This window comes from Prionailurus bengalensis, chromosome A2 (genome assembly GCF_016509475.1).
Source record: "Prionailurus bengalensis isolate Pbe53 chromosome A2, Fcat_Pben_1.1_paternal_pri, whole genome shotgun sequence".
Taxonomy (NCBI): Eukaryota; Metazoa; Chordata; class Mammalia; order Carnivora; family Felidae; genus Prionailurus; species Prionailurus bengalensis.
Window position 1 is genome coordinate 33,809,952 of NC_057348.1, and position 16,274 is coordinate 33,826,225.

The 16,274-nt window shown below is 41.1% G+C and overlaps 1 protein-coding gene across 3 annotated transcripts in view; it reads left to right on the forward strand.

Annotated features, from left to right (window-relative positions):
- Window positions 1-2,683: 2,683 nt before the first annotated feature.
- SLC25A26 (solute carrier family 25 member 26) overlaps window positions 2,684-16,274 on the forward strand; it is a 139,467-nt gene continuing 125,876 nt past the window's right edge. Inside the window, exon 1 of one of the 3 annotated variants that reach the window (XM_043587893.1) lies at window positions 2,684-3,066. In XM_043587893.1, the coding sequence (XP_043443828.1) occupies window positions 2,968-3,066 (99 nt within the window). In that variant the 5' untranslated portion in view covers window positions 2,684-2,967. The remainder of the gene's footprint in view (window positions 3,067-16,274) is intronic. The other 2 variants (XM_043587894.1, XR_006298373.1) reach the window with 2 other exon arrangements.

The following is a 16,274-nucleotide window of genomic DNA, read 5'->3' on the forward strand; positions in this document are numbered from 1 at the left end:
ATTCTTGCCACAATACTTGGCCTTTTGGGGCTTTCTGATTGTTGTCACTGTAGTGAGTAGGTCCCTGGATCTCAGTAGAATCTTCACTTGCATGTCTCTGATGCGGTATTCAGCTTCCATCGTGACACTCCATGATTCTCACCTGCTGGTATTCATTCATGTCTCTGTTTAGTACAATCCCATAAAAAGTAGGGATGGCCTGTGGTAACAAATAGCTATTGCAGGGGCGTCTGGGTGGCTCAGTCGGTTAAGTGTCTGACTTCAGCTCAGGTCGTGATCTTGCAGTTTGTGAGTTCGAGCCCTGCTTTTTTCTCTGTGCTGACAGCTTGAGCCTGGAGCCTGGTTTGGTTTCTGTGTCTCCCACTCTCTGCCTCTCTCTCTGTCTCTCAAAAATAAACATTAAAAAAAATACACACACACAAATAGGCTATTGCAGGTATGACCACTGAGTGACTTCTCTGATCACGGAAAACATTTTAGTTTCTTTGTTGTTCTCCCTTAGATCACTCACTCTGGGGAAAACCAGCTGACATATTATCACGACACTCAAGCAACCCTATGGAGAAGTTTCTGTCACAAGGAACTGGGCCACTTGCCAAGAGCTGGCACTAATTTGCCAGTCATGGGAGTGAGCCATTTTGTAAGTGGATCCTCCAGTTCCAGTCAAAGCTTCAGCTATATCCCTAGCTGATAACTTGACTGTAGACCTATGAGGGACACCCTGAGACCAAAGCCCTCAGCTGAGGCATTCTTGGATACCTGTCCTACAGAAATTGTGTGAGGTAATAAAGGTTTACTGTTCTAAGTTTTGGGATAGTTTGTTACTCACCAGTAGACAACCAGTACAGATTTTGGTACCTAAAAAAAAATTTTTTTTAAACGTTTATTTATTATTAAGAGACAGAGAGAGACAGAACATGAGCATGAGAGGGGCAGAGAGAGGAGGAGACACAGAATCCGAAGCAGGCTCCAGGCTCTGAGCTGCCAGCACAGAGCCCGACATAGGGCTCGAACTCATGGACTGTGAAATCATGACCTGAGCCGAAGTCGGACGCTTAACCGACTGAGCCACCCAGGCGCCCCTTTAAAAAAAAAATTTTTTTTTTTAATGAGGTTTTGGTACTTAAAAATGGGCTGCTGCTGTAACAAACATTCAAACTCTAGGAGTGGCTTTGTCACCAGGCAGTAGATTAAAAAATGGAAGGACTTTGAGGAAAGCATTAGTGGAAGCCTACTGATCAAACCTTGATGGCCTTGGAGGAGTCTGCCAGCAAGGGCTTATGGGTAAATATGGTTGGCATAATTCTAAGATGGTTCTAAACATTCCTGCCCTGTTAATTCATACGTTTTATACAATCACATCCCTTGAGTGTGATTAGAACCTGCTAGCGTGATGAAATATAACTTCCATGATTATGTTCCAAAAAAAGATTTTGCATATGTAATTAAGGTCCCTAATCATTTGAATTAATCAAAGAGAGATTATGGAGGGCAGGGGTGGGTAGGGCTGACCTCATCGTATAAGCCCTTAAAAGAGACAAACAACAGCATAAGAGGTCCTCCTGCTGGCCCCGGGGTGGGGACGGGGCAGGGTGGGGTGGGGGGCGGGGGGAGTGGGGGGCGGGGGGAGTGGGGGGGGCGAGCGGGGGGGGGGTAGGGGGAGCTGGGGTGGGGGGGGCGGGGGGTAGTGAACCAACATATTTTGAGATGGCCTATGGATTGTGACGTGTGGCAAACAGGTGAGGACCAATGTTCTGCAGGCAGCATAGGGAAAGGTATTGGTAGAGGGAACAACACGGGTAAGATGGGAGAGCTTGAAAGTGTATAGTCTGTGAGTAGTCTAGCCAGTGGGAAGAGTGACAGAAGACACCATCTGGGAGGTGAGTACCATGATAAGGAGCTGGACTATTTCACATGCGCAGCAAAAGAGAGTAATTTAAATCAGGAAAGTGATGTAACCATCATCTTTAGAGAATACTTCCCGTGCACCAAGAACTAAGTTGAAAACGTGCATGCATTACCTCACTGAATCTGTAATAGTACCAAAAGAAGTTACCCTCAGTATCCCAAGTTCACAAGGGAGGAAACTCCATCTTGGAGAAGTTATGCGCAAACCTAGTAGGCAAAGCTTGGAATTTGAAACCTTAAAGGTTTGCTGGCTAATTATTTCTAGATCACACATCTAGATGAGAATAAAGAATGGTATGAACATCGATTAAAGAAAGGCAGACAAGGAGCCTGCTAAGGCTACTGCAAAGGTTTTGAGGGAAGATGCGCACTAAGAAGAATTTCAAGCATGGCTCTGATATGTTCCCTGTAGCTTTTGGTTGGGACTTCTGGATGTGCGCACTCGTACCACAGCGAACAGGATGAGCAATTCTGCAAATAGATAATTTAAAAAGTAAATACTATTAGATGCAGTAACTGTAAGAGGTGGAGGATGCTAATTTGTACCTGGAGTAAGGAACCTTTTAAAGCCTTTTTCTATATCTTTAATAATCGTCTGATGTTGAGTCTGTTTTATAGAAACTCAGACAAAATTGGTTCAAACTGAGCTAAGAGAAAAATTAAAAAGAAATGGAAACTAAAAGCCTCATCCCTTAAACTAGTCCCGCCCCTTCATTGCCCCGCCTTCCACCAAGCCGCGCCTCTTTGGGGCTAACAGTAGCTTTCCCCAGCCTTCACCCCGTGACTCTCAGTTCCAGGATCCCGCCCAGCTTCATTTGCTCGCGAGAGTTTCTTCATCTAGCCGAATCACAAGGCTGCTGCAGGAAACGGAAGCAGAGAAGAGTCGCGAGACTTGGCTAGACCCCCCCCCCCCCCCCATGCCTCCCCAGACCCCTCCCCTCCCTCCCGGCGCACTTCTGGCCCAGCTTTCTCGGTTGCACGTGTAGTTGTTTTGGCTCAATCTCACGTGGTCGCGGAAGTGCAGGCGCTACAAGTCCGCCCCCAAGATGGCGGCACCCAATGAATGGGGTCGCGTTCCGCTTCTGCTCAGTCTCGAAGTATAGCCTTTGCGGTGTCTGCGGGGCCATGGAGCGGCCCGGGTTCATGGCTTCACTGGTGGTGAGTGCTGGACGGTAGGGTGGGGCGCTCGGGGTGCCGGAGTCGCGCAGTGGAGCCCGTAGTAGTTTTTGTCCCCTGGCACTTCCGGTTTCGCGCGTTGACCCGTCTTCAGGTCAGTGGTCACCTGGCAGGTCCCGGAGGGAACGCCGGTTTCCTGGGCCACCGCCGGGCCTCGTGTCAAGGCTGTGCCTTTCCTACCTGGAAAACAGAAGGACACGGGGGTGGGGTGCTTGACAGTTTTTCTCAAAATGGAAAGAAAAAAAAAGTTGCAATTATATAGTGTGACTACATTCTGGAGAACTTGGGAATTAAGTATATGTAACAACAACTCCCCCCCCCCCCCCCCCCCCGCCAAAAAAAAGTACCCACAACGAAACAAAAACGCTTGCATCGCTCAGATTCTTCCTGTCCAGGACTATGTTTTTTATTTAGCTGTATTTGTTTTCACTCTCATAAAATGACCTGTTCATTCAATATATAATTAATCTGTTTATTTAAAGTGTTCTTGTAAGCTTTGGGTATATTGATAAGTGTAAATAATTACGGAGCTAAAAAGATAGTAGTGTGTAGAAACCTACCAGAATTAACAGGTTTGAACATCAAAAACAACCCAAGAACCAAAACGTCTGTAATATTTTGAAGTCTCTGTTACGGCAGGTCCAGTAGGGATACCGGATACAGCAGTGAACAAGACAGGTTGGCTGCTTGTGTGTGTTTTCATTGTGGAAGAGTAGGAAGAAACAATAAAAAACAAAAAGCAAACACAAAACACAACATTTGAGAAAGCTTCCACTGGGGTAATGGAGGCTCAGTAGAATTTCATTTAATTATTGTTTGTTGTTGCAGGTGTTAGGGATAATATGGTGAACAAGACAGACCTCATGTGGGTCAGGTGGTGGAGACAGAATAGTAAAATGTTAGGAAAAACGGCAATGATCTGAGGGCTGGTTTCATAGTGTTATGGAGGATGTGCAAGGGAGTGCCTTAGCCTCACTTGTGGGATCATGTTTTAAATCTAGGTCTATTGAGACTTGTGTAAACTAGGTTTTAAGGATACAAAGAAATACACCATTTTGAAGTTTTCCACTCTAGTGAGACAGAAGTAGTAGCTTTGACAATTAAGATTCCTTTGCTGGGAACTGGGGTAAGCTCTTTACATACATTGATTTTTCAAGTTCTGACAATCAGTTAAGTCTTTTTTATTTATTTATTTATTTATTTTTATTTTTAAAAATTATTTTTAATTTTATTTTTTAAAATTTACACCAAATTAGCATCTAGTGCAACAATGATTTCAGGAGTAGATTCCTTAGTGCCCCTTACCCATTTAGCCCCTCCCCCTCCCACACCCCCTCCAGTAACCCTCAGTTTGTTCTCCATATTTATGAGTCTCTTATGTTTTGTCCCCCTCCCTGTTTTTATATTATTTTTGTTTCCCTTCCCTTATGTTCATCTGTTTTGTCTCAAAGTCCTCATATGAATGAAGTCATATGATATTTGTCTTTCTCTGAGTGACTAATTTCAGTTAGCATAGTACTCTCCAGTTCCATCCACTTAGTTGCAAATGGCAAGGTTTCATTCTTTTTGATTGCCAAGTAATACTCCATTGTCTCTATATAACACATCTTCTTTATCCATTCATCCATTGATGGACATGTGGGCTCTTTCCATACTTTGGCTATTGTCGGTAACACTGCTATAAACATTGGGGTGCACGTGTCCCTTCGAAACAGCACACCTGTATCCCTTGGATAATACCTAGTAGTGCAATTGCTGGGTTGTAGGGTAGTTCTATTTTTTGCTTTTTGAGGAACCTTCATACTGTTTTCCAGAGTGCCTGCACCAGGTTGCATTCCCATGACAATCAGTTAAGTCTCATCTTAGTTTTCCAAATGAAGAACTGAGGTACAGAGAGGTTAGGTAACTTCTCCAGAGTCACACAAGTGATATCTGTTTCATGTGTGTAAGTGTCAGAGCTCAGATTCCAAGCAGGCAGCGTAACATGGGATTTCATGCTCATAAACACTCCTTGATATTCTCCCTGAAGTCAGCAGTAGTAGCTAGCCATTGTTAAAAACAGGTGAGTGCCAGAGTTAACAAATGAATGGTAGTTTTAAAATTTATTAAAATAGGATACAAAGGCCAAAAGATACTTTTTTTTTTCACCGCAGTTACAGAAGGCATAATTAGGATCAATAAGTAGAAGTTTCGAGGAGGTTAGATTTCATTCCAGCTAAAGAGGAATGATTTTATTTGTTAAGCACACACAGTTTATCGGCCATGTGTTCTGTCCACCAGGCACTCTGGACACTAGCCCTTGGAGGTATGGTGGTGAACCAACCAAACTCATAAGTACCGTTTAAAAAATGAACTGAGGTGGGCTGGAGATAGAACAATATTGGAGAACCTTCTTGAGATTCTTGGAATGACCAAGAAAGCCCCCGAGGAGGTAACATCAAGCTAAGACATGAAAGGTAGGAAAGGGAAATACACTTCCAGGAGCAGTGGAGAAAATTGAAACGGAGCATGTGAACAAAAACCCTCAGGTGGAAGGAATTGAGGATGGTAAAGTGGTGGCTAAGGCCTAGTGGGTAAGGGTAGTGTGGCAGGGGGTCGTGTATCAGAGGTGAGTCTTTGTGGGCCATGGAAAGGAATTTGGATTTTTCTTTTCTTTTTTTATTAAAAAATTTTTTTTTTCAACGTTTATTTATTTTTTTTTGGGACAGAGAGAGACAGAACATGAACGGGGGAGGGGCAGAGAGAGAGGGAGACACAGAATCGGAAACAGGCTCCAGGCTCTGAGCCATCAGCCCAGAGCCCGACGCGGGGCTCGAACTCACGGACTGCGAGATCGTGACCTGGCTGAAGTCGGATGCTTAACCGACTGCGCCACCCAGGCGCCCCTCTCTTTTCTTTTTTTAAATGTTTGTTTATTTTGAGAGAAAGAGCACGAGCATGAGAGAGGCAGAAAGAGAGGGAGAGAGAGGATCCCATGCTGGCTCTGAGTCATGGGCTGGGAGTCCACTGTGGGGCTCAAACTCTGGAACCATGAGCTCAAATCAAGAGTCAGATGCTTAACTGTCTGAGCCACCCAGGTGCCCCAGGACTTTGGATTTCATTTGAAGCATAATGGAAGTCATTAGAAAGTTCAATTATCAAAGTAGTTCAGCAATGGAATGGCCTCCCCCCACCTCCCCCACCCCTGCTCCGGTTGGGAGTATCTTTGAGGTAGGCTAGGTGCTCCTGGGGGAGTTGTGTTTTGCTTGTCGCTGTGCTGCCAGGGCCTGGCATTTTGTAGGTACTCAGTCTTACTTACTGAAAGAATGAATGAGAGTTAGGTGTAAATGATTGCCGGTCTTGAAGCTCAGGTTCTAAGTATTGAATGAGAGAATGTTAGATACGCAGTACAGAGCCTGACATGTAGCAGTCATTTAAATACTTGCTTCCTAAAGCTTCACGAGGAGGATTGAAGGGTCGTAGAGTAGAAGGGGAGAGCCCCTGGGATGTTAGTGTTCATTTGGAGCAGAGTAGGCTGTTGAGAAGGAAAAAAACCTCAGAGCACAGTGACCGATTCATACTTTTAGGAAAGCAGTTGGAACCAAGTATTAGCAACCTAAAGATGTTCATAACATTTAATTCAGTGAAGACAATAGAAAGCCACTTAAACGTGACACAAGAGAGAAGTGGTTAGGTAAACGGTAATAGATGCATTTCATGAGCGATTCATGGGCCATTAACAACAGTGCTGGTGAAGAGTGTGTGCTATAACATGGAAAATACTTGTAAAAGAAAAAAAATACAAGACTGCACGTAGATATATCTGCTCATGCCTGATTAAAACTATAAAAATACAACCTGTTCATGAAAAAAGGACTATTGAAATTTCCCAAGATAATACAAAATAATTTTGATAATAGCATTACTTTTTCTCTAGGTTTTTTTTAAGATACAAAAAGTACTTTTTTTTTTTTTTTAAAATAAATAAATACCTCACCCTGTATTACGTCTCTTTTCCTGCCTGCCTCTTCTCTCCCCTTCAGCACTTAACGATTTCACGGTCCTTGTAGTTCATGAATTCATCTGGCTTGTTACTTGAATGAGACACCCAAAACATCCTGCTGTAGTTACTGTGAACCAGTCCTCGGTTCAGGGAAAAGAAGCTTGGCAAGTGTGGGCACTGTGCAGTGTGAAGTAAAGGCAGTCCTTTGGGTGGTTGCCTGGGTTATCAAAGTAGCCTTGAGAACTGATGAGAAAAGGTATGATTATTTAATGACCTCTAAAAACTCTCGTCAGTGTTAAATGACAGACTCTTGCTGTTGATGTAAATGTGTAAGGAAATGAAAAAAATAGTAAGGCTGATATTTAACTGTAATTTACAACATGAGAGACACAGAGTGTGAAAGTGTGTCAGAAGGAATTTGAACAGTGCTTACCTTCTTTCTTTTAAATTTTTTTTAGCATTTATTTATCTTTGAGAGAGACAGAGTGTGAGTGGGGGGAGGAGACACAGAATCTGAAGCAGGCTCCAGGCTCTGGGCTGTCAGCACAGACAGAGCCGGATACGGGGCTCCAACTGGGAACGGCGAGATTGTGACCTAGGCGGAAGTTGGAGACTTAATGGACTGAGCCCCGCAGGTGCCCCAAACAGTGCTTATCTTCTAGTCACATAACTTACATAGAACTAGCATCTTTGTTATGCCTCGGCAAAGTGTCACACAGCTTCGGGTCCACTTCCAACATTTTATCCTGTGCTTTCCATGTTAGAAAGTATGTCAGAATTCTTTGATGGGGACACTTTTGCTGGCATCCTTTCCTCTGGGACACTTCATCCTTTTGGTGATAGCCGCTTTCCTCACTTAGGTTGATAAGTTGGCCTTTGCTAATTGCCTCTCTGCATATCTAGATTTCAGTGTTCCCACTTTTCAGTTATTTGCTGCAGTTTGATCTTTGTTGGCCAGCTCCCTCTATTGATTTTCTACTTTTGGAAAATGTCACTCTGTTTACTGTAATATGAACCATGGTGTTGGATGTCTTGTGTGACTTGTACTTGGAATTCATGCCTCCTCTTCCTGTGTAAGGCACAGGCTGTTTCCTTGACTGTTCTTTTATTTTTAAATTGTTTTCTTAGGTGGTTCTGAAAAAGTTCTTTCATAATACTGGTGTCTTCTCCCTGGGCCTGACCTTTGGCTGAGAACCACTGGCAGAATGTGACTTGAGGGGAATGACAGGGGTTGTGTTGCTATGGCTTCTTCGGTGGGTGAGCAAACAGAGTGAAAAGAGAGGATGAAGTACTGGACATACTTTGAAGGGAAGTTTTCCATGTTCTTTGCCATGTATTTTTCTTTCCTCAAAGGTTGCCTCCTAGTTTTCAATCTGGTGTAAAGGGATGTTAGTATCTTATGATGAAATATTATCTCCAGATCTATAAGGAGTTGGGGATGATGCTTCCACATTCTCTAGGTTGCTTCGTGTGACTTTTTTTCTTTTGGCATTTTAAGTCAGAGTGAGCAGATCGTTTTTGCTTGTTTTGATGTTGAGCTGTACCCTGGACACAAGTGTATTCTGAAGTTTGATCAGTCACTGGAGCCTGCAAGGTCCCCTCAGAGACCCTCGGTCATCTAGGACCACAGTTGAGAACCAGTGTTGGTGGACGCCTTTTTTTCTGTGTCTCACGTACTGGGAGATGGGACCGCTTTTCCTTTCTCATTTTTCTTTAGGCATAAGAGGGGGTTGGAGGAATGTTTTAGTATTTGATAATTGCAAAAGACTTGTTAATGTGATGTTTTGTTACCACTTCTGAAAGAAATGCTACCTGTTGAAATAAAAATTTAGTAGTGAAAATTTATATGATACAGAATTTGAGTAGCACTAATGAAATGTCAAATAGAGAAAAGGAAAAAACTGCACCCAGGCCTTTTTCACCACCACAAATCAGGCATCTTTTACCTGTTCAACGAGACATATATGTTAGCCTTTGCTCTGGTAGTGGATAAGAGTGTTTCAAACGTAAGGCCCCTGCCCTCGTGCTTTGTAGTCCAGTAGGAGACAGATGTTAAAAAGAAAATGAAACAAAAATTAGCCATGCAGTAGCAAATAGTGTTGAAAAGTAGCCATTTACTGAGCACTTTAACATGTGCCTGTGCACATTTTTCACAGCAAGTCTTATAGTTACAGTTTTGTATTTTTTTTTTAAGTTTATTTATTTTGAGAGAGAGCGCGCGAGTGAGCAGGGAAGGGGCAGAGAGAGAGGGAGAGAGAATCTAAGCAGGCTCCCTATTGCCAACATGGAGCCTGATGTGGGCTCGAACTCACTAACCGTGAGATCATGACCTGAGCCAAAAAATGAGAGTTGGACCCTTAACTGAGCCACCCAGGTGCCCTTTGTATTCTGCTTCTAAAAAATTAACCCATGAATTCAAATCTAACTGTTATAAAGAAATTTGAACGTATGTATTTCTCAAGTTTTTTAGTTGATGCTGAATTGTTCCTGCCATGCATCACATGATTTGGCTTTGTGTGGAGTGTGTCCATAGGTGATTCTTGTCCAGGAGGCAAAATTTGAGGAGAAATTTAAATTCATTATTACTAATAAAAGACTTGAATTTATGTATTTTATATATGAATTTATTAAATTTAATATATGAATGTAATCTTCAGTCTTTATCACCTAAGTCTTTTCATGGCCTTTAATAGTCATGTCCGAAATACTGCATCCAGGAAACTTTGAAGGATATTTATAGTAACATACTAAAAATAATAATTTTTATTTATTGATAAGTGATAAAGGCTGGCATTTTGCAGTTTTTTACTGGCGTTTCCAGCTTTTTATTATATACAAGCATGTAACAGGCTCACGTAATTGTATTTAATTCTCATTTAATCTCCCTTTTCCTCGGCTGCAGTGACTTCTTACTTGACATGTCTCTGAAGGCAAGGAAAATAAAAGCAAAAATGAACTATTGGGACCTCATTAAGATAAAAAGCTTCTGCACAGCAAAGGGAGCACTCAGTAAAACTAAAAGGTAACCAACGGAATGGGAGAAGATATTTGCAAATGACATGTCATATATAGGGTTAGTATCCAAAGTCTGTGAAGAATGTACCAAACTCAACACCCGAGAAACAAATAATCCAGTGAAGAAATGGGCAGAAGACATGAATAGACACTTTCCCAAAGAAGACATCCAGATGGCTAACAGACAGATGAAAAAATGCTCCACATTGCTCATCATCAGGGAAATACAAATCAAAACCATGTTGAGATATCACTTCACAGTGGTCAGAGTGGCTAAAATTAGCAACTCAGGAAACAACTTCTATTGGAGATGATGTGGAGAAAGGGGAACACTCTTGCACTGTTGGTGGGAATGCACACTGGTGCAGCCGTTCTGGAAAACAATGTGGACATTTCTCAAAAATTAAAAATAGAATTACCTATGACCCAGCAATAGAACAACTAGGAATTTATCCCAAGGAAACAGGAGTGCTGATTTGTAGGGGTGCATGTACCCCCATGTTTATAGCAGCACTATTGACAATAGCCAAACTGTGGAGAGAGACCAAATGTCCATCACCTAATGAATGGATAAAGAAGATGTGGTCTGTATATACAATGAAATACTACTTGGCAATGAAAAAACAATGAAATCTTGCCATGTACAACAATGTGGATGGAACTGGAGAGTATTATGCTAAGTGAAATAAGTGAGTCAGAAAAAGACATAGATATATTTTCACTCATGTGGAATTTGAGAAACTTAGCAGAAGACCATAGGGAAAGGGAAGGAAAGATAAAAACAGAGGGAGGGAAAGCATAAGAGACTCAAATACTGAGAAAAAATGAGAGAACCAATGGGGTTGATGGGGGTGCGGGGAAAATGAGTGATGGGCATTGAGGAGGGCGCTTGTTGGGATGAGCACTGGCTGTTGTATGTAAATGATGAATCACGGGAATCTACCCCGAAGCCAAGACTACCTGTGCAGACTTTAGCTAACCTGACAATAAACTGTTAAAAAATATAATCTCAATTTTGAAAAACTCCGTGAAGTAAGGTACTATTATTTTCCCCATTTCATGTATGAAGAAATAGAAGCTTAGAGAGGGTTAAATAGCTTTCCTAAGGAGACCCAGTTGAGATTGAAGCCAGGTCTGTCTGTCTGATGTCAAAGCTGTGTTCTTAGGTGATAGTTAATCTGAAAGAATTTCTGGAGAAATCGAAGGGTACTCAAAACATTACTGTGTCCTTGAGAATAGCCTCACTAAACAAAACAACCTGCGTGGCCTTTTCCTTTGGGAAGTGATGATCAGCAGAATTTCTGGAGAAGTCACCCTAAGTAGATCACAAAGCTATCTGTTTAAATGGAATGCTAAGAAGTATAGTAGCAGACAGATGGCACTGGCTTTCAGCTATCACAAGTGCTCTGGCAAACCACAATTGGGACAAAGAGTGACTTACTCTTTTTATTCTGAACATTTAATCTTTTTATAAAGTGTTTCCTCATCATCTCCCATATCCGTTTGATTCAGACCAGCAAACTAGTGCTGAAGCCCTGCTACATATGAGGCTCCGGGTTAGATACTTAGGAGAGCAAAGGTGACTGACCTGGCTTCTGTTCTGAAGGATCATAATGTCAGGTCAGATGTAATGATTACTTAGTACTGAAAGTGAAATCTAAATGGGGTTATGTCAGGGAGTCAAGGAAGTAGCATTTAATTCTCACCGGGAGCTTGGGAAGGACTTTAGGAAGCTCATGGCATTTGGTCACAGCCTTAACAGTGGATAGGATTTTGGCAGGTGTGTGTGTGTGTGTGTGTGTGTGTGTGTGTGTGTGTGTGTGTGTATGTGTATGTATGTATGTATGGTGGCAGGGGAGTAGGTAGCCTTCTGTAAACGGGAGACAGAGGGCAAAGAGAGGACATTCCACACTGAAAACTAAAGCAGGAGGGCAGAAGTGAGAAGTTGTAGGTCATGTTCGGGAACCAGGTTCCTGAGACTCACCGACCATAAGAGTATGCAAAATGAAGCTGGGTAGGTATGAACACGAGTAAGGGTTCTTAGTTACCTCTAAGTGCCAACTCAATACCACATGCAATCAGTGAATTAGGATTTTTTTTTTTTGGTGGAGCAGTATTATTTGAAATCTTTACTTTTGTAAGTTTATAATGCTCATTATAAAACTGGAACAATACAAAAATTAGCAAGATGGTAAAAATACTACTCCTTCCCAATCTCTTGCGACAGAGGTAATAACTTGGAGGAATTCAGTGTGTATGCTTCCAAAGTTCAAGTTAGGCATATGTATAGATCCATACACATTTCTTTGTAAGGTGAGATTATATGGCATATATGCTTCTATAGCTTATTTAATTAATGAATATAACATATTTCTGTGCCAGTGAGTTCAGATTGACTTCTTTCTTTTAAAGGCTGTGTAGCATTCTGTTACTCAGATAGAATTTATTTAACAAGATCCCAAGGATGGACCTTTAGACTACTGCCAGTTTTTTACTGTTATAAATAATTGCTGTAGTAAACCGTCTTGTATATTTATGCACTTATTTCTGTGGAAGAAATGTTTGGAAATAAAATCACAGGTCAAGGGCTTTATAAATGAAAATTTTCATTTTGCCAAATTGTCCTTCACAAGATTATAATAATTTGTTTCCCCTAATAGTGCCCATAATCATTCTTCATATTTTTAACCTTTTTAATTTGTGGGGAAATTGTTTTGATTTGTTTTATTTGATCATTAATGATAGGGAAGCACACATTCATAATTTGGTTGGCTGTTTATATTTTTCTTTTGGATATTGCACGGTCCTTTGTTTTGTAGTTTGTTTTTATTTTTACTTATTTTTTTGTAGTTTGTTTTTAATTCAGTGTACCTTTTTAAGGTTGATTTGTAGTACCTTCTAACATATGGGTAGTAACTTTTTACTAGGGCCATTGATTCATTCATTCTTCAGATGGTTATTGAGTGCCTCATGTGCTGGTGCTGGGAACTTATTGGTAAATGGAACAGGTCTGAACCTTACAGTCCTGGTGGGATCAACAGACATCACATCAAAGGTCAGATGCTCAACTATAGAACTAAAACTGTGATCAGCATGTGCAAACAAGAGGGTCTAAACCTAGACTGGGAGATTGGGGAGCATGTGTACACAGTCCTAGACACGAGGAGGGTCAGGTGACATGGAGGAAAAGAGAATCAGATGACATGGAGGAAAAGAGAGAGCAAGGGGGCGGGAAGGTGCCAAGCAATGGGCAGCAGTGGGCAGTGGTGGTAGAGCCAAGGAGGAGTTGGGGACCAGAACTTCCAGAGTTGTAGGCTGTGCGGTGATTTCGTTCTTCATCCTAAGGGCTCTTGGAAAGGTTGGGAGACTTACAGGCTGGAGAGTGGCAAGATGAGATTGAAATTTGCATTTCACAGAGATGCTGCTGCCATGAGTGTAGACAGCCCAGGAGCTCAGCAGGGAGGAGGAGTGGTGGTGGGGAGGAGAACTGGTATCCCAGGAGGGTGAAGTCAGCAGTGGCTCCTTTGTTCTGGAGAAACCCGAGGAGGGGTGTTCTCTAGGAGAGCCATGTACATGGTGTGACTGGTTCCTCCTAGCTGTGGTATAGTCCTGCGGCCAGTGATGATTCTGCTTAGTTAAATTAGACAGGTGGTTTGGTTTTGTCCTGTAGTTGAGCAGCAGTGACATTTTTCTGGTATTGTGCCGGCCTCCGTTTGAGAAATAAAGGTTTTATAGCACGTGATCTTGAATTTTTTTCAACTCTCAGTGTAATTTCCAAGCACTCATTAGATACTTCTTCTCTACAGCCTGTCACACTTTATTAAGTTAGAGGCCTATTTTATGTTAAGTTCTCAATACATTGGTATGTTGTAGTGAGGCTTACTGGTTACATGGGTTATGTTGTGTCTATTTGGATTTTGTCAGGTTCTTTTTTCTTTCAGTGTTTTTATTTATTTGATAGAGAGTGTGCACACATGAGCGTAAGCAGGGGAGGGGCAGAGAGAATCCCAAGCAGCCTCTGCTCTGTCAGCACAAAGCCCGACACAGGGCTTGATGCCATGAACTGTGACATCATGAGTGGGCCACACAGGTGCCCCGAATTTTGTCTAGTTCTTGAAGTTTTCAGTGTCAGCTACCACAGATCTTGAAACTAATCGTTTGCCTGATAACCTTTTTGATAAACGATCATAAATAAAACAATTTCTCTGACTAAAGAATGAAAGAATTTAATAGAGTTCTTTATATTCAACTGATATTGGCATGGGCATTTTGTACATAATTTTTTTTTTTTTTTAGTTTTATTTATTTTTGAGAGAGACAGAGACAGTGTGAGTGGAGGAGGGGTAGAGAGGAAGAATCCCAAACAGGCTTTGTGCTATCAGAGGCTTGAACTTGTGATAGGAGGTTTGAACTTGTGAAACCGTGAGATCATGACCTGAGCTGAAACCAAGAGTTGGATGCCTAACCAGCTGATTCACCCAGGCACCCCTTGTACATAATTATGTACAAAACAGTATTAATGTAAAGTTATAAGCACTCCCTAAAGTTTTTATTTAAATTTTAAATCTGTTGCTCTGTGGCTAAATACATAGGTATTTTTATTCTTTTTTTCTATTCTCTGTTAGCTGTTTTTTTTTTTTTTTCAGTCTCAAGAATTTAAATGACACTTGACTTATAGAAGTTTGAAATCTCCAGAAGCAATTAGTAACTTTTGATTCATGGTTTACTAGCTAAACAGATTGAATCTGGTTATTTTATTCTCTGAAGATAAGAATTCTGATGAAAGAAGCATTAGAGAATCAATGCATGCAGAGTAGCCAAATAGATTGAAAGACTAATTAACTTACTGATTAAAACTTAGCAGTAGATGGCAAGCATCTCTCCGAACCCTCTCCTAGGATTAAAGAGAAAATCAGAATGAAGTAGAGAATGTTTTTAAAGAATCTAGTCTGAGCAGACATTCCCACCAGGATTTTCATTTTCCTTGTGTTTTAAGAAAATGAAGAACATGCAAAATATTTTATTTATGTACTGAATCTTAAAAAACCCTTTAAAAATAATTGAGAAGAATGTTGGAAGAGATTGGCTCCTTTTTTTACTGGCCTACGTTACTTATGAACATACTCCTATGACTTAGAAAAGGCCACCTTTATTTCCAGAAAGAAAGCCCAGCTTTTTGTCATTCTTTTACTGCCTCTTGTGGTTTTCTTCTGGCACATCTCTGTAATGTTTTAGTGACCTCATTTTAGGTCATTTGCAGAGTAGACCTTCATGATCTATGAGATTCAGTCATGTTTCTTAGGCTGATCATATAGTACAGTATTAATGTTTATGGTAATGAGCTTATCTGTTTCTCTTAAAATAATTTTTAATAATTTACCTATGCTAGTTAATGACTGGATTTCTCATGAGAGTAATTTCATTTTTGCAGTGAACTCTTTATTGGTTTTATGGTGAGTGGTAAGTAGAGCAGTGTTTATTATGTACTGAGGTTTGTACCATCTGAGCATTTCGTATACCCAAAGGATGGAAAAACTCATCATTTTGAATTTTGCCTGTATGTTTGAATAATACTGATTTTTCTTTTTCTGCATCTTAGTTTTTAATGTATAGTTTTTTTTAAAGTATATTTCTACCTTCTGATAGGTAATATATCCATGTGGTTCAAAATCTGGAGGATAAGAAAAGTTAATGATTCGTTTTAAAAATTACTATGTAGCAACTGTATTGAAAGTCTTTTTTTCCTCCTTGTAATTCTTCTGTCTGCCCATGGGAAACAGGTTTCGATTCACATTTTAAAAAAATGTTTATTTTGAGACAAAGAGTGTGAGTGGGGCAGGGACAGAGAGAGAGTGGGGGGGGAGAGAGAATCCTAAGCAGGCTCTGTACTGTCAGTGCATAGCTCGACATGGGGCTCGACCCCATGACCCTGGGATCAGGACCTGAGCCAAAATCAAGAGTCGGGCACTTCACCAACTGAGCCACCCAGATGCCCCTGATTCACATTTTTAAATGATGCCCTAAGACTTTGTGTATTGACCTTTGACTCTGTACTTGAATTGATATTTTTACCTAAAATTGTTTTCCTGAATTTCTTTTTGCTTTGACTAAGTTGTAACCAGTTAAAAAAAAAAAAAATTCTACATATACTCCACTGTAATCATTAGGTGAAAACTTAGTTTTTAAAGTGCAC